This window comes from Sycon ciliatum, chromosome 10 (assembly GCF_964019385.1).
Source record: "Sycon ciliatum chromosome 10, ocSycCili1.1, whole genome shotgun sequence".
Classification (NCBI taxonomy): Eukaryota; Metazoa; Porifera; class Calcarea; order Leucosolenida; family Sycettidae; genus Sycon; species Sycon ciliatum.
In genome coordinates, this window is record NC_088652.1 from 21,535,892 (window position 1) to 21,560,716 (window position 24,825).

Sequence of the window (24,825 nt, forward strand, 5' to 3'; positions counted from 1 at the left end):
CCCACTCACCCCCACCGTTAGGCGCTGCATCTGCCGCTAGGGTTTATCGGGTGTTAGCGGCTGTCGTGAGTTCCCTTCTGGAACGGACACGATAATTTACTTTTTTTTATATACAGTCAGTATCGCCTATAGCGTTGGTGTTTGATTTTGAGCATGTTATCACTATAAGCGATATATCACTATGACCGATACTGCATGCAATGTATGCGAGTGGGGTGTCAAACGACTCAGGGCGTCGTGCACATACGCACTGCATAGCTGGCTACAGCTCATGTCACACAACATCAGCATTTCCTCACGATGGAGGCATATTTGGCAACTTTTACAAGCAGAACTCACCAAACAACACTGGACAAGTTAGTTCTTCACGAAGAAGTAACACCCTGTTCTCCTCTGACACCACTTGATTTTACATCAATCACTATAATCGATGCAAAAATAATGCAATGAAGGTCTTTTGAAATAAGAATGTGATCACTATAGGCGATATATTACTATAGGCGATTATTACTATACGCGATAATTGTGTATACTTAGTTATGGCAAATGAAAATGAATTTGAGAAATTGATCACTATATCCGGTATATTACTATAGCCGCCAACCTTATAGGCGATACCGACTGTATATATAATTTTTGTACTACATGTACCATACACATTGTACAAAAAATAATAAAATCAAAATGTGCCGGTACATGTACATGATAATGATGTGACACAGAGTCGGACCTGCACGCACCCTGCATGCACCCTGGTCGGACGCGTGAGTCACGTGACCCGTCGGCAGCCGGGAGGTTGAGATCGATCGGATTTTGATCTTGTCAGAAGTCAAGTCTCGTGCATGCTAGCTATGCCTAGGCGCCTACGCTGTCATCATGCCATTCTCATTCATGGTCATCAACATCATGCCTTGCCATGTACGTAACTCATGTATGATGTAGCATAGCGCGCGAAGCTTCTGTACTACACTCTACAGACGACTGTAGCGATTTTCTGATAGTGACACGCAAATCCATGTTTTTAGACCTGTAGTCCGCTGGCGTCACCATTGCTGACTCGACTGTCCACCCAGTCTCCCAACGCAACGTTGAAGAGCAAGACAAACATTCGTGCTTTTATGTCAAACGCCCGGAAGGAGTGTAGGTGTTAGCTATCGTCCTGCCCGTTAGGATAGCGATCTTGTCCATTCCGACAGCGAGTTCTGAACGGTCTTCATCAATTGCACGGTACGTGAACAACGTAAATACTGACAGTTGAGCGTTTTGCTATTCCGTATTAGTCTCCAATCAATCTTGTAATTCATTTTATTATTAAATTTTATAATATTATTTATTTCACATCGGAAGCTCACGCTTGGAGTGTCACATGTAGGGCACAATCCAACACAACACCTACACTCAGACCAAGCACTGTACATACAAGTTTCACACCTTTCACACCTTGTCCAGAAGCCTCCAGCCACAGTCCCTGTTCACAGACGGATGCCTATCACGAATAAACATAGCTTCACGGATATGACGGTTGGCAAGGGATGACTGGGTGGCGAGAATTGAACCGTTGGTGACGGGTACGGCAACGTCGGTGTGATGTGGGTGGTGATGTGCGTAATGTTCTCCCCACGGTGTGCCCACTGCCCGTGTTTTTGCCTCTCCACAATGCTCTTCAAAACGTTTACGAACATTTCTTTCCGTCTCACCAACATACTCTTCCTCACATACCGAGCACAACGTTGAGTAAATGACATCCTGGGACACACATTGACCAACGTGTATACGGCATCACAGGCACGACACTCAACAGGCCTTCATCGTCGTTTCTTCTTCTTCTGGTGCACTCTTGGGCACTCAGGGCGAGACAACTATGACGACATCAACATAATTATCCTTTAGCGAGCGACCAGGCTGGAATACTACACGGACGTCTTTACTGAACGAACGTACGGTACGGCGAACATCACGAGCCAAACGGGCATTCGCGAATGGCGCCTGGAGGATGGCTGTGGGTGGGTGCTCTCGGCATGATCTGCGTGGATTGCTGGCGTTGTGTTTGGCTGTGCTAATGGCATGCTGTGGGTAGGTGTTGTCGGCTAGAAGCTGGTCTACTTTCTTCTCTCCCCTTGCTTTGCTGGCATTTGTTGAGGAGTTCCTGTGGGCACGTCTGAATTGCTCCCCAGCGACTGACGTCTTCATCTGCAACGGTAACGATCATGTGTATGACAGATGCACACCACTATGACTGGGCTTGACAAACAACTCCAACTCCACACCACCACTGCAAGCAGATAAGGACTGCTGAACCTGGGCAAATAAATTGTTGATGAGAAGCTAAACGTTCCCAATGTTTTCAAACAAAATTGCACGATATCGGTCCAGACAAACTGGATAATCCAATAAGCGCTTAAAACCACGATCAAACTGGTCCGGTCATGCCGCCGGATTTCCGTGTCCACATCAGTTTTTACCGTACAATCCCGACAGAGCGCCCCTACCTCCGCCACCCTTCGAGTAGGTCCAGGTGGGGAGGGGCGGATGGGCGAGTCCTACTTGCCGCATTCGACACTACATGAAAAAGTACTCGCCCATGAAAACTGTATGTGTGTCTCGTGCACCGACCAAAGGTCAAGAGCAGGAAGTCATACAGACCCATAAAAAACCCAGGGTTTGTGTGATCCCTGGTCAAAAGGGTGTGGATTGTTGCGTCCATTTCCAACCGGGTCCAGCACGCGTCTGAAGTGCGGTACGGCATCACACTTCGCAGAGTCATACGAGGATTCTCACTTCCCTGACAAGAAGTCAGGGAGGGACACATGGGAGAGACGGGGCGCTCTAGCGGGATTTTACAACTTATGCATGTAAATATATTGAGCCAAACCGAGTACAGTGAAACCTGTGTAAGACGACCGCTCAATGGACCTTCAAAATGTGGTCTCTGTAACCAGGTGGTCGCCTTTTCCAGGGCCAATTGACTGGAAATAGCATCCCTTGGTCCTGGCTGCAGTGGTCTTCTAGGACAGGTGGTCGCCTTATCCGAGTGGTCACCTTGACAGGTTTTACTGCAGTTGTATTATGCATGTGTGTGCATACCCATGTGTTTGGTTGTATGTACACTCAAACCTGTGACTAACGACCACCCCTTGGGGCCAGAGAAAGCGGTCTTTAGTGGCAGGTGGTCCTTACTTGGAGGTTTGCACCGCACGACCATAATATATGAATGTGAGACCGTCCGTGCCTGGCAAAGTGGTCTGTAGTGCCAGGCTGGTCGCTAGTCACGGTGGTCTTTAGTACCAGGCTGGTCGCTAGTCAAGGTGGTCTGTAGTACCAGGCTGGTCGTTAGTCACGGTGGTCTTTAGTACCAGGCTGGTCGCTAGTCAAGGTGGTCTTTAGTACCAGGCTGGTCGCTAGTCACGGTGGTCTGTAGTACCAGGTTTTACTGTATCTGCAATGTCTGCTTTGTTCAGCGTGTGTCCAGAATGGCTCTGCCGATCGTACTGAGTGTCGCTGTGGTGGTGCTAGCTGCATTGCGTGTCGGTGTGGACGGCACACATGTCATCGGTGATGGTGTGGCGCTGACTCCACCCATGGGATGGTAAGTGGGAGAATTGTTGCATTTCAGTACGATCATGTATCTGGTAAAATTCTAGTCTGTTTGTTCTTCGGCGCAGCGTTCTTTGTAGCCTGGCAGTACTGTATAGATCCTAGACATCACAGAGAAGTGATGCACCATGTAGTACATAGTAAACAGGTCACATGACATTTTGTAGTACGCGGTAAACAGGTCACATGCCCTTTTGTAGTACATTGTGAACAGGTCACATGACATTTTGTAGTACATTGTGAACAGGTCACATGACATTTTGTAGTACGCGGTAAGCAGGTCACATGACATTTTGTAGTACATTGTGAACAGGTCACATGACATTTTGTAGTACATTGTGAACAGGTCACATGACATTTTGTAGTACGCGGTAAACAGATCACATGACATTTTGTAGTACTCGGTAAACAGGTCACATGACATTTTGTAGTACACCGTGAACAGGTCACATGACATTTTGTAGTAATTTGTAATTTTTATTGTTTAAGGATTTCCCAAAGGCTTTCGCCTATCGAGGGGGTTTCCGTACATGTACAGTGGGACATGTGTTTTGCCGAGACTGTACCAGTCCAAGCGGAATCCTGTATTGACCGGACACACTTCCATGCACCAAAGTGCTGTGGATCGAGCATGCACCCCTGGATCAAGCGACATCCCGTCATTATCAGGATAGTTTCCACTGCACCGAGGGCGTCCGGCTAGGGCAGGTTTTACTCTACGATTAAAAAAGCTATACCGGTATTTATAACAGTGCATAGACAGCTGTCTAAGGTCCTCAGGCTGCGTATACCATATTTCCCCGTTTATAAGTCGCACTCGATTATAAGTCGCACCCCCATTTTCAGGTTTGAGCAATATTGATTTGATATATTGACTTCAGTAGTAAGTCACGCTCGATTGTAAGTCTCTTTTTCACCTTTGAATTTTAGTGTAAAAAGGTGGGACTTATATTCGGAGAAATATGGTAGTGCTCTATGTCCACTGGACGGAACCAGTAATACACTAATCATACAGCAATGACACAACCAAGTCTTCTTCTGCCGATACTCACTCAGAGTTTCGTGTTTTAGAAACACCCATTAGACAACATAATCCATGACAGCGCATACGTGTGCATGTACGTGTTGCTATGTATCCTGTGTGTATGCCCCTGGCACAGGAATTCCTGGAACCACTTCCGCTGCGGACTGAATGAGGAGCTCATTCGCAGCACTGCTGATCTGCTTGCCAGTTCTGGCTTGCAGAAGGCCGGCTATGTCTACGTTAACTTGGACGGTGAGCCGCGTGCATTTATACTACAGGATAGCTGGGAACGGTTTACTGACGGTTCTAGCTTGCTAAGTCCAATGTTGTATTCACATGATCCAGCAGGGGCGTCGGAAGGTATTTTAGTGTGGTGCGGTCAGCCACCTGAAGTACAATTTACTCGTGGGGGAGGGTGGCGGAGTCGGAAATTTAGAGCCCAGATCAGTGTATTTTATTGCTTCACGGGGTACCTGGGGCAGAACGTTGTACGGTCAATAGTGTAGTGACCGAACCGTGTCCGACGCCCCTGTCCAGTAAACCGATCCCGCCGGGAAACTCGTACCGTGCTGGGCTAGCTGTTTACTAGCTTGTAGAACTGCAGGAGTGTCACATAGGGTACGATCAGTACGATCATGGTGCGGATCACCTTTCGTTCAGGATGGTTTGCATTGTAGTGATCTAGGGCTGAGTGCTGAACATTTCTGTGATTTGGAGTGGTTTCACATGAGCCGTGTTGGTTCCAACTCTACTCAACCCGTGTGCATCTATAGGTCACATGATGTCAGTGGCCATGTTGGTTCCACTGTCCACATGCCATGATCACTTTCTGCACAAATCCAGTCACATGACGTGATCACTTTCTGCACAAATGTTGTCACATGACAAACTGATCTGAACTACAGTATCTATTGTTTGTGTGTGTATATTGGTGCAGATTGCTGGCAACACAGCCGCACTCCGGAAGGCGTGATAGTCCAGGATGAAACCAAGTTCCCGAATTTCACCGGCATGATTGCCTACATCAAGTCTAAGGGGCTCATGTTTGGTAAGCAGTCACACAATGGCAGCTACTGAAAAGAAAACTCGGAAAAGGGTATCGCTATTCACCATGCCGGCGGAATGGGATGGGGGAGGGGGCTGCAGGCGGGTGTCCATGTGTGTGTGTGTGGGGGGGGGGGGTGCGTGTGTGTATGTACACGCGTACGTGCGTGTGTGTATGTGCTGATCCATGTGTACATGTATGTGCTGGCATGGATCACTGTCTACAATGGTGGAGTCAACTGACGATGGACAATCTTGATAGTACGTGGGCATGCCATTTTGAATTTTTCAAATCCACTACCCTATGTTGAGCATCATAACAGATTCGGTCCACTGGCAATGTATGAAAAATGACGTTGCCCTTCAAGTGAAATGCTGTACTGCCATAGCCAAGCTATTGGGACCCACTGCTTTGCTCCTAAACCAGCTCAAGGCAACTACCAGTTTGAAAAAGGAGAATGTTATCGGCCGTTGAGTGTAGACGGCAGACTGTTAAATAGTGTGTGTGGGGGGGGGGGGGGGGGGGGGGGGGGCGCGCGCGCGCGCGTGTATGCGTATGTGTGTGTGTTTGTTTGTTTAGCTTTATTCTCCTTCACCAGAAGCACAGGCAAATCTGCCTTCTCACTGGGCCTATTGCCACAGCTCTCGCAAAATGATGAAGATTGTGTATAACATGTGTGTGTGTGTGTGTGTGTGTGTGTGTGTGTGTGTGTGCGCGCACCGACGCCCACGTGTACATACATTTCCGTTTTATCTACCAATCTCCCTTGTTCCAGGGTTGTACACGGACCGTGGAACGTACACGTGCCAGCACCGTCCCGGGTCATACTCACACGAGATGATCGATGCCAAGACATACGGTACGTAACACTTCTCTTTAGGGCTGAGTCAGGTAGCATTTTCTTCGGGTACCGGGTTCGGGTAGTTTTCCACGGGTGGCACGGGCACCCTGTCGGGTAATATTTCCATGGTAGCACCACACTGCACGCCTTCCGTTGCACACTGGCTGCGTTCGATTATGCACTTGAATCGATTCATGAATCCATTCGCATGCATTCAAGTCGTTCGAATTTCATGTCATGAGCCCTGGTATCGATTCGGAATCCATTCACTCTATTCACATCGGGTGATGTGAATAGCGCGAATCGATTCATGAATCGATTCGTGAATCGATTCGCGTTCGTAATCGATTCGCGTTCGTAATCGAACGCACTCACTGGGCAGACCATGGTAGACTTACGGAGTATTACATGAATTTGTACACATGCACTGTACATAATGTCATCTGTTACTTCGAGTTTTCTGGTACTGTTCTGTACCCGTCTACCCGAGGTCCCCACGGGTAGCACGGGTACCCGACTACCCGTGCACACCACTACTTCTCTTAATCTCCGGACGGCAAGCTGTAGGAAAGTGTGTCCTTCCTATCAGTAGTATTGCATTCTTGTCTCCGAGGAAACTGAACAGCAAGCTTATCCGTTCTCCCCAGTAGAGCTCAGAGTTACTCGCCAAACCGATTGTAATGGACACACGCATACCTCGATTGTCCGGACCTCGAAGTCACGGGCACTTCGCACTAGACGGAATTTATTTTCGTACGATTTCGTACACAGCCTCTTTTGTACTAAAATTAATTCCGTACGAAGATTCGTTCATGTGAAATTATGTACAGAATACATGAAGTACATCATGAACTGGCTCCCGTCCAGGACTAGTGCGTAGGCGTAGTGGCGCGGTGCAGTCACAGCTAGCTAGCCATAACACGCATGCAATGCGCCTTGGCACGGGGGTACTGCGTGCGAACTCGTGCATTTTGCATGCGGCACTGTGCGAAAATATGATCCGTACAAAAGGTCGAAATGCGGCTTTTTGCGAAAATATTCCCGTCCGAAAATGTCCTGCTATACAGCATTCACTGTGGTGAGATCATGGGTTTGTGTGTGACGGCGATCCCGTGTGTTTTGTTTTGTGTACAGCTGCATGGGGTGTAGACTATGTGAAGAACGACGACTGCAACGTGCCCAAGGGTGGCAATGCAGACACCGACTACGGCCACATGTTTGAAGGCATCCATGCGTCCGGCAGGCCCATGGTGCACAGCGTCAAGGGTTCAGAGCCCATAGCCAACGCACACAATGTGTCCAACATGAGACGGTAAAATACACTGTATAACATGTTGAAAAAGGAGAAGGACGAAATGTTACGAGTTATGACTAACTGTCCACCAATGTAACCAGATCATATAGAGTCAGCGAGTGCGACAAAATGGCACGAGACTGTCAAGGAGTACTGAGACATTGGCGATCTGACATATGATCTGGTTACGCTGGTGGACAGTTAGTCATAACCCGTAACATTTTGTCCTTCTCCCTTTTCACCATAATTGAGTTGGCTCACTATCCGAGTTCAACTTTGTATAAAGTGTAATTTTATTTGCAGTTAAATTTTGGTGTCGGGGACCTGCCAGGTTTCAGGTGTGGTGTATAATTTTAGGTAACCAGCGCTTCCTGCACGTACAGTGCATATTTCAGTGCCGTTTTAGGGTGAAATCTAAATTTAGGTGCCTGGTTTCTCTAGTAGTGTTGTGGATGTTGACATTCGTTGAGAAGTCAAGCGGCCACTGGGCGCTGGCCTTGCAGCCGCTAGACTGCAGCCGCTAGCACTGCTTGCCCAGTTTTACGTTGTGAACGTGAACTGCAGTATATGTATGCGCTAAGACAGTCATGTTTGCATCAGGGTGTGAGCTTTCCACATGCTTTCTGTTGGTCGAGAGCTTTCTATATGCTTGCTGTGTGGCGAGAGTTTTTCATGTTTGCTTCGGGGTGCGAGCTTTCCACACATTCTCTGCTGTGTGAGAGCTTTCCCCGTGTTTGCTGACTTAGAACTGCAGAGTAGTCTCATTTGGCACCATATTTCTCTATCTCTCCCCCCCCCCCCCCCCCCCCCAGAGAGAGAGAGAGAGAGAGAGAGAGAGAGAGAGAGAGAGAGAGAGAGAGAGAGAGAGAGAGAGAGAGAGAGAGGGGGAGAGAGAGAGAGAGAGCCCCCCCCCCCCTCCTTCACAGATACCGCCTCACAGGAAGGTGCCAGATTTGCATGTAGGGCTAGTGAAGTACTAATGTCTTTAACAAATAGCACCTTTCTCACACCACTGACTTGTGCTACAGTCACTGTATGGCCTAGACTGTTGTATTTTGCACTTCTCACTTCTCACTAACCTGTAGAGAATGGTAGCTAAATTCTTGGGAAGGAGAGTTTGTTGTCGCACTATCTGACTGTAGTAATATTATCTCGTTACCTTGGTTACCTTGGTTACCTTGGTTACCTTGGTGGACTGTTAAACATAACTGGTAACTTATAAGTCCTTTTCTCTTCACATTATTACTATTGGCTCAACATCCGAGTTTTTATTAAGAAGAGTTCACTCTGTGCATTTTGGTAAAACACCATTTTGCAGCTTGTGCTCAATATCAGTCCATATTCTCCTGGACATTATGAAGATGTGTGGTTGAAGTACTGAATTAGCTCTTCAAAAGCAGGGAAGTTTGGGTGCTGTCTATATGCGTGTGTCCAAATGCTGTGATGCATACTTCAAAGAAGTATGTGTGTGTGTGTGTTTGTGTTTGTGGACGTGTGTGTCTGCATATGTGTGTGTTTGTGGACGTGTGTGTCTGCATATGTGTGTGTGTGTGTGTGTGTGTGTGTCCCATTGTATACAGTGTTGGTCATGACATTGGAGACAATTTCGGCAGTATGCTCAGTCTGGTCATGCAGGGAGAGAAGCAGAACCTTTCACAGTATGCACATCCTGTAAGTACCAACAGCCCGTACACTCATGTACAGCATAGCACAGGACAGCACAGGACAGCACAGCACAGCACAGGACAGCACAGCACAGGACAGTACAGCACAGGACAGTGCACTACACCACTAGTACATAACCCTCAAGAGTGTGCAACTCCAGCTACGGGGTCTGCGACGACAGGACATCACATGACGTGACCAACCCACACACATTATTTGCACCCTGTGCATGATGGATACAGGGTTGTACGCGACCCTGCTTTGGTTCAACTCTCTTGTGGTCACTTTGCACTGTTCGATAGCGTAACCTTTTTAAACCATGTCACGTGATGTGCAGTTCTGCCGCCTCAGCACTGTATAGAGGTTGTGCAGGCAGTTCACACTCCTGGAGGTTATCTACTCTTGATTACGGTGAAGAAGTTCAGTGTAAAGTACTTTAGAACAGTGTCCCCTCTACCATACTTTCTCTGTGTGTGTGTGTGTGTGTGTGTGTGTGTGTGTGTGTGTGTGTTTGTGTGTGTGGTGTGTGTGTGTGTTTGTGTGTGTGTTTGTGTGTGTGTGTGTTTGTGTGTGTGTGTTTGTGTGTGTGTGTGTGTGTGTGTGTGTTTGTGTGTGTGTTTGTGTGTGTGTGTGTGTGTGTGTTTGTGTGTGTGTGTGTGTGTGTGTGTGTTTGTGTGTGTGTGTGTTTGTGTGTGTGTGTGTGTTTGTGTGTGTGTGTGTGTGTGTGTGTGTTTGTGTGTGTGTGTGTGTGTGTTTGTGTGTGTGTGTGTGTGTGTGTGTTTGTGTGTGTGTGTGTTTGTGTGTGTGTGTTTTTGTGTGTGTGTGTGTGTGTGTGTGTGTGTGTGTGTGTTTGTGTGTGTGTGTGTGTGTGTGTTTGTGTGTGTGTGTGTGTTTGTGTGTGTGTGTGTGTGTGTGTGTGTGTGTGTGTGTGTGTGTGTGTGTGTGTGTGTGTGTGTGTGTGTGTGTGTTTATCACCCCAGGCTGCACTGACTAGTGTTTGTGCTCGGAACATGACGTGTCACTCTGTGTATTCTTCTGCTGTGTGCAGGGATTCTGGAACGATCTGGACATGCTGGAAATAGGTGAGGCAAATGAGAGACTGGTTGCCTCCTTTCCTAATGCGAAGGAATCCTTGGTATTCATTTTGCCAGGGTGTGTGTATGTGTTTGTGAGTGTGAATGTGAGGGCTTGTGTGTGTCTGTGGGTGAGGGGTGGGGGTGGGGATGAATAACTATGGATAATGAATAACCCTCGAGCTCCTTTCAGCTAGCTGTTTCAACCTTGTTAGGTCTCATCAGCAGGGCTTTGAGTATCCCTACCACATGCATATACTGCTTATGCTGGCATGGCGATCATGGAAGACACCAGTGTATCAAGTCACAAACATTGTCAGACCCCCTCCCCCCCCTTGCATACAAGCATGCCACCAGCACTGTACCTATACGGTTCTCATTCATTGCCTGGGTTCAAGGATTTATTTAGAATGCTAGGCCAACAAGAATGCCGGCTTTGCCACCCAGTGCCTTGTGTCAATATTGCAGACGCTGCGACCGACACCCCTTCAATCAGTAACTGGGGGCGTCAATGTTTGGCCCTCTTGTAGTTTTGTGTGTTTCTACATATTGTGAGCGTGCTGCACAAGCGTTGTGAAAGACTCACACAGCTAGCCTTACACGAGCACAGACACCTTCCTTTGTCGGTTGATTCGCGTGGAGCGTTGTGTGGTACTCAAGTGTCATGAAGTGCAGCCACTCAAAGTAATGCATTTCACGTTTCACAGGACAGTGTTTCTAGTATGCAAGGATTAGAAGTATGGACAGTTTAGACTGCCTGCTGGAATGTCACTGCAGTCAACCGCGCGAATACAACCTCAGGTATAACACCGTCAAATCACGAATATCGACACTATCTTCATACCAAGTAGCCATATTATTGCATACTTTCAACCTCATTGATGATGACATCTCGCGAATAACAACACAACACGGTGCCCAACTGAGGGTCGTTATTCTCAATGTTGACTGTATACCGTACTATCTCTAATATAAGCACAGTCTCCAATAATAGCACGTCTCCAATAATAGAACACCTTGGGGCGGCATTCAAAAAATAAAGTGCTCAGTCTCCATTATAAGCACACTGTGTAAATTCATTATCTGTACCGGCGAAAACCCCCTGAAATGTGTGTGTCTGACATGAATTTGGCATGGCAACATGCCTCTGAAATGAGGTTGAAATAATAATGGAACAGTCTTCAATAAAGGAACGTCTCCATTAATAGCACGGGGCGAAGGTACATTGAAAAATAAAGGACCATGCTTATATTAGAGATAATACGGTCTACAAACCTCCCTTCACCCGGCTGTGCATGAGAACTGGCCATTGGGATTGTGGAAGAGTGACTTACCCTAGTCAGTTGTTGAAGCTCAGTGCTGCTCAATGAAATGCAATTAAGGGAGTCAATGCCGCGTCGGGTGCTGCTATGCAGCTCTAGACCTGCGGACACTGGGATGGTGAACTGGTGCAGGGCGCGAATTTTACTCACGCGATCGGAATTCGTTGAGCAGCTCAGTAGAATACTGTGAACAGCAACCTCACTGCAGCAATATGGAGTAACTCTCTCACACACACACACACACAATGTATTGCATACTCTGTGTGTGTGTGTGTGTGTGTGTGTGTGTGTTTGTGTGCGTGTGTGCACAGGCAACGGAGGTATGACACTGGAGGAGTACAAAACGCACATGGCATTCTGGTGCATTTTGAAAGCTCCCCTGTTGCTAGGCAACGACCTGACCAAGATGACTGCGGACATTCTGGCCATACTGACAAACGCTGAGGTACAGTTTGGGCGTGCAATGTACTACCGTAAGATATGTTAGCCCCATCCCTCACACAAACAAGTCAACAAAGAGGCATCTTTGGATTGAGGAGTGCTGGTTTCGAAACAACTGGTTTGAAGCTCAAAGTAGAGCTGGTGTTAGCTCAGAGCAGAGCTGCTGTTAGCTCAGAGCAGAGCTGCTGTTAGCTCAAAGTAGAGCTGCTGTTAGCTCAAAGTAGAGCTGCGGTTAGCTCAAAGTAGAGCTGCTGTTAGCTCAAAGTAGAGCTGCGGTTAGCTCAAAGTAGAGCTGCTGTTAGCTCAAAGTAGAGCTGCTGTTAGCTCAAGGTAGAGCTGCTGTTAGCTCAAAGTAGAGCTGCTGTTAGCTCAAAGTAGAGCTGCGGTTAGCTCAAAGTAGAGCTGCTGTTAGCTCAAAGTAGAGCTGCGGTTGGCTCAAAGTAGAGCTGCTGTTAGCTCAAAGTAGAGCTGCTGTTAGCTCAAAGTAGAGCTGCTGTTAGCTCAAAGTAGAGCTGCAATGCTAAATGGATGTAATAATAGCGCAAGGCAGAGCCGCAGCAAATAGCTAGATAACACCAGTTGTGAGAGTGGACCCATGAAACCAGCACTCCGTTAGCTAAGCACTATTGACGCACAGCAAGGGTCAATTTATGTCAGCACAGGCAAGCATTGCGCAGCTAGAGTTCAGTAGCTCATTACTCACCCGAGTTGGGGATCATGGCATCCATGGCACGGCAGCAAGCCGGGACGATAGCTGGCGCTTAGCGCTTGTTGTAGTCCGGATGTAGCATAGACACGCATCGCTCTTTCCACTGACCTGCCACTCGGAAGAAGGAGTCGGGGCACTAGCCATAGCAGCGGTGGTGGCTGCACCAATGTGGACCGAATGCCCGGAGTAGTTCGACTGGGATGGTACACCTGCCGCAGTGACAAGAGACCATACTGTTACTGTGAATGACTGCCTGGTCAGCTGCTGTCTGTTCGAGAGTACGAACAAGAGTTGCTCTGGTCCCTCGCGACGAGTGACAAATGGGTAGCTAACAATGGCACGGACCGGGCAGTACGGCGGTACAGACGGGCCAATGTCACTAGTAACGCCTTTACCGAATGGGTCCGTCTTGGATGAAAGCAGGAAGAGTTGCAGGCGTCCGTCACCAGGGGAGCTAGTACAGCCCCGTGTGATGCCATTAGTGAATTCAGCACACCGAAGAAATCCAAAGAAGCAGCATGGCGGCTTGGTAGAGCAGCTTGTCATGGCCATTCAGGATACTACTTTTCCGGCGTGCATCCGTCAGGTGTCGTAGGATTGGCATAGTTATAGGAAGGCGAGGGGTGAGTACAGCCGTACCATGGCATCGCTGGATGCCCTTCAACACCCTCTCCAGAAGCCTCGCATCTACTAAGGGGCCGGCAAACCCATTCTCAAGGTGGGCTTTATGCACCGCACTCGCATACACAGATACAGTTCAGGGCACGCTGATCATAGTTCACGCATGAATGTGTGTCCAGGAACGATGACTCGGGCAGCAAAAGTGAGCTTCCCCAGGAGGGACTCGAGTTGACGCTGGCCGATGCTGCGCTCGCTGATAGTAGCCATGAGTGGCGAACGGATCTCGGACAGCTTGTCCTCTGGTAGCCGCAGTCTAGGAAAATACCAAGGAAGGTCAATGATGGTGATGGCCCTTCGAGCTGGGATGGAGCAAAGAGGAGTGCCGAGATACGTGAATGCCCGGAGGGGGATGGTGAGTTGCTGGTTGGCTGCAGCCAAACCAGTGGAGATATCGAGAAAGTCATCGAGGTAATGAAGCCGGTGATCTATAGCAAACTCGTGCTGCATGATCCAGTTGACTGCTGTGGCTACTGAGTCAAAGACGGCTGGGCTGGAGCGGAGGCCGAAAGGCAGAAAGCGCTCCTAGTAGTAGGAGCCTTCCCAGCGAAGTCCTGACGGCGGACTGGGATCTGCTGAAATGCACTGTGTACGTCGAGCTTGGACAAATACACAGGCTGTGGGCATGACATGATGATGTTGATCGCGTTGTCAATGCTCGCGTAGTGCAGAGAGAGAGCGGCTCGGCAGGAATGCTGTCGTTCGCGCCGGTGCCTTCCGGACTAGACAGATGGTGGATCATTCGCAGCTTGCCGTTCTTTTTGGGGATGGCACCAATACCAGAGCGGCGCATGAACTGAAATGGAGGTGACGGAAATGGGCCTGTGGTCTCGCTGCGGGCGCAGGAAGCAGCTAATTGCTCGGATATAAATGCCGAGTGAGTGAAAGCCAAGGGTAGATTATTAGAGAAAACCGAAATGTCGTGTTGGCCGGCAGATCCAAGAGTAAAGCCACGGCGCAGGCCATGGAGAACATACACAACACATTATTGATATGAGTGGTTACGTAACAGGCGGGCAAAGTGGGCAGCTAGCAGTGTGGTGTCTGCAGAGTGTATAGGAAAGAAGCTACGTACCGAGTCAAGCTATTCAGTAGCCATTCTGCTAGGAGCGGCGGGGTGGCCGATTGGCTCCGCGCTGCTGCTGGTTGCACATGATGCATGGGTGGTCCTTGCCACACTGGCTGCAGGTGTGGGAGAAGCGGCACGACGACGAAGAACAGCGACCTCCATTGAAGTTGCGGCAGATTTCTTGGCCGTCGCTGGTATGGTTGCGACCACTGGAGGTAAATGCTGCTGGCTTGGGGACGAAAAGGACACAAACCGCCCCTGGATGGGCCGTCTTACATTGAGCGCATTTTGGGTGTGCATGGCCTGTGACAGCTATCTGCCATAGGTTCACGTTGATGGTGTCCAACCTCTTCGTGCCTGGTTACTGGGCCACGAGCAGCCGCAGCTGGCGGTCGTACTCTAGCCACGCGCTTGGGAAGAACTGGCGGTTAGCAGTCAGGATCAACTGCTGGTACGCAATCAGTTCAGCAGTTCAGCAGTGCGGTGCAGGGCAGCAGCCGTGATAACAGACATGTATGTGGTCCATGCCTCGAGCCGGGTAGCTACATGTATAATTATCGTGAACCTTGCGACGCACCTGCTTCGCGTACGGTCATCCGACTCAACGATATTTAGATGGCTATCGTTATTCGGGCTGTGAACCAGCCGGAATGTTGGGCCGGAAGTGTGCAAGAATTTCAAGCAACAAACTTGAAAAATCTACGAACTCCCCTCGCAAGATACGTTCTTGCACAGCCTTGGGCACAGCTGGTGCAAGTGGCTGATCGGGTGGGTTACAGGAGCTTGGCCTGGCGTAGTGGCGGCAGCAGCCGCATTGCCTTGGCCTTGGGTGAGGAGCGGTACAATGCTCTCCGATAATAATAAAATGGCGGCCGACAAAGCCGACTACACCTCGTCACGTAGATCTACGGGAGCGCAGAGATCCGTTGAGCCCGCGTCACCTGAGCTGGCGGAGGAGGCATTGGTGCAAGTCGGGCTTCTGGGCTCGCGAGCCGTGTCCGCACTGTCAGTGTCATGTTGCTGGTTCTCCTGGCCGGAGCAGACCTCACTACCAAGGGCTAGTTGTGCCAGCAAACGGCCCTGTAAAATACTTTTACTAAGTTTCCTTTCGGATTCAAGCCGCGCTGAGAAGGCTCGCCGCGGGGGCTTGGCAAGGCATTGCCTTGGCAGTGTCGACAGTTAGGTCAGACATACTGAAGAAATACAGTGTCGAGGTGACACTCGGGCTGGCAGCAAAGCTACGAAAGGAAAAGAAACACTGCTGAAGCACGATCCGTTGTCTGGAAGAGCACAACAGGGCAAGCAAGATTTGTTTTTCTTTTCCGCAAAATGGGCTGGTGCCATTTGTGATTACGCAGCAAAACAAAGCGCATGACGTCAGTCTTGAATGCGGTACAAAGCAATGCAGTGCAGTGTGTGCGCTAGTTTGGATTGTTGCTAACAAGTACTAGCACAGCTAGTACACCATTATTATAACGAGTCACAAATTTAACGATTGTCCAAAATTCACAGGTTAACGAGAGGATAAGTTAATGATCTTGCAGTTTTCGGGCATATCCACACATAAAACATGCCAGGCATTACAGCATGAACAGAAGTTATAACGAAGAAATGCCAGTCGTTAAAACATTAGATTTATTTCCTCATTATATTTACATGTCTTACAGCAACTTACGATAGTGAGGTGTATCTACAAGCTGCAAACAGCCAACACCCCATAAAAGTGAAGCCCACTGATGGGGTGCATTGGCTAGTTGGTTGGTTGGTTTACTTTTGCATACTCAAACAGGATGCCGACCCGATAGTGTGGTGGCGAAGGGTCGGAAGAACTTGACTATTCTTGCATACTCCTTCCTTTCTCTCTATTTATACACCTGTCCTTGTTGTATATGTCCAAACCTTCACTCTTCGCGGTCAAAGCTTTCTGATGTAAAAATGAACAATGGAAGTACTTTCCGGTACACCATGCCAGTGGCCTCTGCTGCCCCCCCCCCCCCTCCCTGCCACCCTAACCCTCTCCCCATCCACCCCTCTCCCTCTAGCCCAAGTTACCTGATTTCTGACAGCTCATGGATGCCGTGAATGGGATTTTTCGGTCTTTGACCACTTTGTGGTGGGTCTGATCTACTCACCTCCCACCGCTTTAGGAGTTGCGTCTTCGCCTTGATCCGTAGAGGATGGTGGCGTTTCTACGAATGCGGAAAACTCAGCCTCCAGCCTAGTTTCGCAAGAATGGTGGTATTATTTCTTCTTCTGACGGCCAACTGTGACTGTGTTGTTGTGTGCAGGTGTTGGCAATCAATCAAGATCCTATGGGTGTGCAGGGCAAGATGGTTCACCAAGAATTCACAAACAGGTGGGGATAGCACGACTCGCACATGCACAAGCATGCACTCACGCACGTACGCACGCACACGCGCACACACACACACACACACACACGCATGCACGCACATGCCCCCCCCCCCCACACACACACCTGCATACACATGCATGCACAGGCAGCCCCCCCCCCCCCCCAGCCATACACACGTGTCCACTGTAATGCTTGCGTAATTTGTAATCGGTTACATCTTGGCTATTGCACAATTGACGACTGATATACTGCATTGAAGAGAGATGCCAGCTTAAAATGACTTTGAAATGTTTTCTCATATTGTCACCTACTTCAGCACCAAGTCACCGAGGGATGTCGTAGCTGTCAAGTGTAGCTCCAGTGTAACACAGGTAACGTGGTGTGTGCTGATCTGTTGCACAGGCCTGTGTGTATGTGTGTGTGTGTGTGTGTGTGTGTGTGTGTGTGCGTGCGTGCATGCATGCGTGCGCGCGCACGTGTGTGTGTGTGTGTGTGTGGTGTGTGTGTGAGAGAGAAATCCATAGCTGCCGGAGATGGCTCTCGTGGTGCCAATTGAACATGGGCCCTCGACCTCTCGGCGGACTGCCGACTTTCCAATGTTGCCGTTGTTCGTCGTTCCATGTTGTCGGCCCCGCAATGGGACACATTACCGTAATGGCAGTGTTTACCAGGTACCAGGTGTGTGTGTGTGTGTGTGTGTCTGTCTGTCTGTGTGTGTGTGTGTGTGTGTGTGTGTGTGCATGCGTGTGTGTGTGTGTGTGTGTGTGTGTGTGTGTGTGTGTGTGTGTGTGTGTGTGTGTGTGTGTGCTTGTGTGGGATTCACTGGCCAGAAAAAAAGCCACTTCAATCAGCTGTGTGGTGTTGACCAGGCTACAGATAGTGGCAGTCAATTCATCAGCCTTGCAAGCTGTTGAATGGCGTAATCCCAGCAAAAGTTGCTATGTCTAACATAGCTGTTCGCTGTCATCGCTTTTGCGATGGGCAGGTCTGGAGTGTCTGCGGTCTGAGGTGTGTGTGTGTGTGTGTGTGTGTGTGTGTGTGTGTGTGTGTGTGTGTGTGTGCATATTGGTGTGTATGTGTGGACTTGCATGTGTGTGCATGTGCGTGTACGTGCATGTGTGTCTGTTCTCATCCTGGTCATGAGCCAGGCCCGAAAAAATGGCGGAACACAATTGATTTGATTCGCAGCGAAGGGACCATTATTGGAGTATTGGAGTTTCTTAAATGTTAAAAAAGAGCATTCTGTTCAGTGGTCACTTAGTCGAAAGATAGGGTCACTATTTGCAAGTTAGAAGAAAGGCATTCGGGCTGACAAGTTCGTTCCTATAATGCTGCACGCCATAATCAGGTCATAGTATGACCTCATGATGGTGAAATGCCGAAACGTTACTAAACCTAACCAAGGGTGTGAAAAAGATGTTCAGTGTTTTGCGGAGTTATGCAAAGGAGCTTGTCTGCTCGAATGCCTATTTTAGCCATGAAACTGCCAGGCGCCGCACCCTTACTTCTATTCACAAGCTATTACCGTATTATCTCTAATATAAGCACAGTCTCCAATAATAGCACGTCTCCAATAATAGAACACCTTGGGGCGGCATTCAAAAAATAAAGTGCTCAGTCTCCATTATAAGCACACTGTGAAGTGCTCTGAAAACCACCCGGGCCTCCAATAATAGGGACTTCAATTGAAAAACCAAATTCGCGAGTTTCGCATAAAACGCTAGTTTTTCTAAACCGGGAAGGTGTGAGAAACAACCTGTGAAAATTTGAACCCAAAATTCCAAGGCAATCTAGAGTTATAGTCGATTGAAGATCGGAAAACGGGGGAGAAAGTAGTCACAGAAGTAAATGCAAGTATGTATGTGAGCCGTGTGGTTTCCGTCCAGCACTGCACTATCTGGTACATACATGGTGATACAGGATGTGTGCATGCATGCAGTGTGCACGCATGCCGTGCGCGCCTACTTGCATAAGTCACACGTTTTCCCCGTCACTGCTTCTACAGCGTGTGCGCAGTTCACTCGATTTTTTTCGTCTACCTCCAGGAAATCGCCGTGGGCTGGTTTCTGTGATCATCTTCCTTCTACCGTGATAAAGCGCGAGCCTCAATGTTCTAGAATCCTCTTGGTTTAGGCTAATTCGAGGCCGCTGAACACGAAAATCGGGTGTTCTTTGTGGGGCCGAGTACGGATCTGGTCGAAATTAGTACTTCGAAGTGCATCCGCGCCAAGCGCGGAGGCATTATTTTTGGAAGCATGGCATGTGTGGCACCATTGGAAAGGTAATGACCTCAGCTACCTAAAAATAGCATCGAGAAGGCCGAAAAGGCCGCGGGAGAAGATACTTGGGCCTCGAACTGCATCTCGAACTGCAGTCACGAGGCGCCCATTCACTTTGTACAGGCGAGCTGTGACTGCACTTTTCGCTTTTCTGTGACCGGAACTGAACTCCCTACCAATAAAGGACACCATACGGTAGTATCTGTACGCACATTGCATGTACATGTTATCATGGTCAGTCGCGCGCGGTGCACCAACCTCTGAAATGAGGTTGAAATAATAATGGAACAGTCTCCAATAAAGGAACGCCTACATTAATAGCACGGGGCGGAGGTACATTGAAAAAATAAAGGACCGTGCTTATATTAGAGATAATACGGTATTATTATACCCAAGTCTGTTCTCCATACTGTTGACATGACATGACACCAGTGTGTGTATGGTGTGTTCTCTACAGCAATGGGTGTATGATAAAACGAACATGACCATCATGAACAAGGGCATTGGTCTGTGTATCGACTGTCATCAGGGACGTGGTCAGGTAGGACTGGTACTATGCTCCCTGTACTGAAAGAGTCTGCTGTCATTGCGTGTTGGTCTTGAGCTTGCAAGGGCATGTGGGCATGTGTGTGTGTGTGGGGGGGGGCATGTGTATGTGTGTGTGGAGGAATGTGTGTGGGTGTGGATGTGTGTGTCTGTGTCTGTCTGTGTGTGTGTGCACGCGGATGTGGCCATGAGCGTGTGTGTGTGCGTGTGTCGGGAGGGGGGGGGGGCATGTCCGTGTGTGTGTGTGCATGTGCATGTGGGCATGTGCGTGTGTGTGTGGGGGGGGGGGTATGTCTGTGGGCATGGTGTGTGTGTGGGGGGGGGGGGCATATATGTGGGCATGGTGTGTGTGGGCGAGGGGGAGGCATGTCTGTGGGCATGTGTGTGGGGGGGGGGGGGGGAGGGGGGGGGGCATATCTCAGGCGCGTAGCACCGCCGTTGGCGGTGGTCCGGCCAGGGGGGGGGGGGGGTCCGGGGGGATCTCCGCCCTGATTTTTTTTGAAATTAGGGTGCCTGATGAGCCTCCGTGGTGTCCACACAAGCAGCAATCAGAAAGGAAAAAGACACACAACTTAGTACGAGAATTCTTTGGAAAAAGCGGAACGCAAAAACAGCGGATCAGCGAAGGCATGCAAGCGAAAAGCGTCCGGGGATGCGCATAACACAGTGTACATGGTCGGAGGCCATACCGGTAGCCATACATGCACGTACACTGGCATGTGTTACGCGTAGGGATCCCTGGTGCAAGCCAGGAAGTCGTACGACTCGCTACGACTCCCTGGTGTAGGCCATGCAGCCTTGCAGGGCCTTCGAAAAAACGTGGTCCGGCGAAAAAGTGGTCCGACCAAAGCCGGACCGGCCGGAGCGGCTGCTACGCCCCTGTGTCTGTGAGGAGGCTGGCCAGGCAACATCAGTGATTTACCTGGATTAGTGTTGTAGCGGGGTAGAAGTCGTGTTCTGCACCGTTTTCTGCACCGTGTGTGTGTGTGTATGTGTGTGTACAACCTGGTGTACAGGTGATGGCTATGCCTTGTGATGGTTCCAGCAAGCAGCAGTGGGTGCTAGATGCTGGTGGGGAGATACACAGTCAGTCAGCCAGCTCTAAAACATGTCTGGATGTGTACAACTACTCTGGACCTGTAGTGCAGATGTTTGACTGTAAAGATGAGTGAGTACTGGGACTGTTATGTTGCAGATACAATTACATACGTATGTACATATGCATGCATGCACACACTCACATGCCCCCCCCCCCCACACACACAAACACTTGTAAACACCCCTCCACACACGCACGCACGCATGTACGCACCCCCCACACATGCACACACGCACACACACGCACACACACACTAGCACATATGTACACATTCTGTGCCTACATCTGTACTGATTATATTTTCAAGGGCATGTTCTATTCCTGCTTCTTTACCCTTTCCATCGGCTTGGGCGAAGCCGCGAAACACTGCAACTCTCGTAGGATATTCTGTGTGTTTGTTTCATCTACCTCTCTCTTGCAATGTTAGGAAAGGCAAGTATGGGAACCAGCAGTTTAACGTGACGACTTCCGGGGAAATTGTACCCAACGTTCCCGGTGACCTCTGCCTAGACCTCGGTGAAGGAACTGCGCAATTATATGTATTTGCTGGTGAGTGATACTACGGCTGCCATCTGGATCGGATTTCTTCAAGCATAAGCCCGATGCTACTCTTTGTGTGTTATTTCCACTGTGGAGTGGGTTGTTGTTGTTGTTTATTTTACTTCGCAGATTCTAATGGGCAAGTTGCCAAATAACAAGAAAGCGAAGGTTGCTAGGTTGCTAGGTTGCTAGGTTGCTAGGTTGCTGGGGGAAGGGGCAGGAGTGAGTTGGGGGGGTGGGGTGGGGGGGGGGGGGACAGGAGTGAGTTGGGTGGTGGGTGGGGAAGTGAGTTGGGTGGTGGGGTTGGGGGGGGAGTGAGTTGGGTGGTGGAGGGGGGGGGGCAGGAGTGATTTGGGTGGTGGTGGTGGGGGGGGGGGGGCAGGAGTGATTTGGGTGGTGGTGGTGGGGGGGGGGGGTGAGTTGGGGGGGGGGGAAGGGGTGCGTTGAGTGGTGGTAGTAATTGGGTTGTGGGCATGAGACGGGTGAACTTGTCAGCCCCGAACTACCTGATTGTATAATATTGTTTCTCCAAGCAGAAGAGGAGGAAGATTGTGTTGTGGCTGTTGTTGTGACGAGCTCTGCACTTGGGCATCTAGCACTCTGATTGGCGAGACTGTAACCCTTCTGTTTTATAGTGGTTCTCTAATCACTCCTTGATTGAGGATTGCAGGCACGTAGCTTGTGTATAGACAGTCTAGTTTGGTGACCACACCAGAAAATGACCGTCATAAGTAGATAGTAGATACAGTACTACTGTTGAAACTACATTATTGAACGTTCTGACACAACAACTACATTATGGCTAGAGAGAGAGCTTGACTCAAGAGAGCGACGCAACGCAACGCAACAACTACATTATGACTAGCGATTATTCGAGGAGAGTTGAGAGAGATTTGAAGAGAGGCAACGCAATATATAGGGCCTGGGTAGCTATGGCAAACATGGGTGCGCAAGTAGCTACCCAGGCCAACGGAACGAAAGGTGAGAATGACGTAGTACGGGCGGAGGTACCTAACACTACAGTAAAACCTGTAACTAAAGACCACCGTGACTAGCGACCACCCCGGTACTACAGAACACTGTGACTAGCGACCACCCCGGTACTACAGACCACTGTGACTAGCGACCACCCCGGTACTACAGACCACCGTGACTAGCGACCACCCCGGTACTACAGACCACTGTGACTAGCGACCACCCCGGTACTACAGACCACCATGACTAGCGACCACCCCGGTACTACAGACCACTGTGACTAGCGACCACCCCGGTACTACAGACCACTGTGACTAGCGACCACCCCGGTACTACAGACCACCGTGACTAGCGACCACCCCGGTACTACAGACCACTGTGACTAGCGACCACCCCGGTACTACAGACCACTGTGACTAGCGACCACCCCGGTACTACAGACCACTGTGACTAGCGACCACCCCGGTACTACAGACCACCGTGACTAGCGACCACCCCGGTACTACAGACCACCATGACTAGCGACCACCCCGGTACTACAGACCACTGTGACTAGCGACCACCCCGGTACTACAGACCACCGTGACTAGCGACCACCCCGGTACTACAGACCACCGTGACTAGCGACCACCCCGGTACTACAGACCACTGTGACTAGCGACCACCCCGGTACTACAGACCACTGTGACTAGCGACCACCCCGGTACTACAGACCACCGTGACTGGCGACCACCCCGGTACTACAGACCACTGTGACTAGCGACCACCCCGGTACTACAGACCACTGTGACTAGCGACCACCCCGGTACTACAGACCACCGTGACTAGCGACCACCCCGGTACTACAGACCACTGTGACTAGCGACCACCCCGGTACTACAGACCACCATGACTAGCGACCACCCCGGTACTACAGACCACTGTGACTAGCGACCACCCCGGTACTACAGACCACTGTGACTAGCGACCATCCCGGTACTACAGACCACTGTGACTAGCGACCACCCCGGTACTACAGACCACTGTGACTAGCGACCACCCCGGTACGGTACTAAAGACCACTGTGACTAGCGACCACCCCGGTACTACAGACCACTGTGACTAGCGACCACCCTGGTACTACAGACCACTGTGACTAGCGACCACCCCGGTACTACAGACCACTGTGACTAGCGACCACCCCGGTACTACAGACCACTGTGACTAGCGACCACCCCGGTACTACAGACCACCATGACTAGCGACCACCCCGGTACTACAGACCACTGTGACTAGCGACCACCCCGGTACTACAGACCACCATGACTAGCGACCACCCCGGTACTACAGACCACTGTGACTAGCGACCACCCCGGTACTACAGACCACTGTGACTAGCGACCACCCCGGTACTACAGACCACTGTGACTAGCGACCATCCCGGTACTACAGACCACTGTGACTAGCAACCACCCCGGTACTACAGACCACCGTGACTAGCGACCACCCCGGTACTACAGACCACTGTGACTAGCGACCACCCCGGTACTACAGACCACTATGACTAGCGACCACCCCGGTACTACAGACCACTGTGACTAGCGACCACCCCGGTACTACAGACCACTGTGACTAGCGACCACCCCGGTACTACAGACCACCGTGACTAGCGACCACCCCGGTACTACAGACCACCATGACTAGCGACCACCCCGGTACTACAGACCACTGTGACTAGCGACCACCCCGGTACTACAGACCACCGTGACTAGCGACCACCCCGGTACTACAGACCACCGTGACTAGCGACCACCCCGGTACTACAGACCACTGTGACTAGCGACCACCCCGGTACTACAGACCACTGTGACTAGCGACCACCCCGGTACTACAGACCACCGTGACTGGCGACCACCCCGGTACTACAGACCACTGTGACTAGCGACCACCCCGGTACTACAGACCACTGTGACTAGCGACCACCCCGGTACTACAGACCACCGTGACTAGCGACCACCCCGGTACTACAGACCACTGTGACTAGCGACCACCCCGGTACTACAGACCACCATGACTAGCGACCACCCCGGTACTACAGACCACTGTGACTAGCGACCACCCCGGTACTACAGACCACTGTGACTAGCGACCATCCCGGTACTACAGACCACTGTGACTAGCGACCACCCCGGTACTACAGACCACTGTGACTAGCGACCACCCCGGTACGGTACTAAAGACCACTGTGACTAGCGACCACCCCGGTACTACAGACCACTGTGACTAGCGACCACCC

General features: G+C 50.1%; 1 protein-coding gene across 1 annotated transcript in view; it reads left to right on the plus strand.

Annotated features, from left to right (window-relative positions):
- Nucleotides 1-1,033: 1,033 nt before the first annotated feature.
- The window catches only part of LOC135825853 (uncharacterized), a 34,688-nt gene continuing 10,896 nt past the window's right edge, over nucleotides 1,034-24,825 (plus strand). Inside the window, exons 1-14 of the mRNA XM_065338484.1 lie at nucleotides 1,034-1,227; nucleotides 3,459-3,586; nucleotides 4,755-4,870; nucleotides 5,556-5,666; nucleotides 6,439-6,522; nucleotides 7,639-7,816; nucleotides 9,379-9,469; nucleotides 10,512-10,545; nucleotides 12,170-12,303; nucleotides 17,044-17,111; nucleotides 17,428-17,482; nucleotides 19,848-19,931; nucleotides 20,953-21,104; nucleotides 21,463-21,584. Of these exons, the coding sequence (XP_065194556.1) occupies nucleotides 3,471-3,586; nucleotides 4,755-4,870; nucleotides 5,556-5,666; nucleotides 6,439-6,522; nucleotides 7,639-7,816; nucleotides 9,379-9,469; nucleotides 10,512-10,545; nucleotides 12,170-12,303; nucleotides 17,044-17,111; nucleotides 17,428-17,482; nucleotides 19,848-19,931; nucleotides 20,953-21,104; nucleotides 21,463-21,584 (1,345 nt within the window). The 5' untranslated portion in view covers nucleotides 1,034-1,227; nucleotides 3,459-3,470. The remainder of the gene's footprint in view (nucleotides 1,228-3,458; nucleotides 3,587-4,754; nucleotides 4,871-5,555; nucleotides 5,667-6,438; nucleotides 6,523-7,638; nucleotides 7,817-9,378; nucleotides 9,470-10,511; nucleotides 10,546-12,169; nucleotides 12,304-17,043; nucleotides 17,112-17,427; nucleotides 17,483-19,847; nucleotides 19,932-20,952; nucleotides 21,105-21,462; nucleotides 21,585-24,825) is intronic.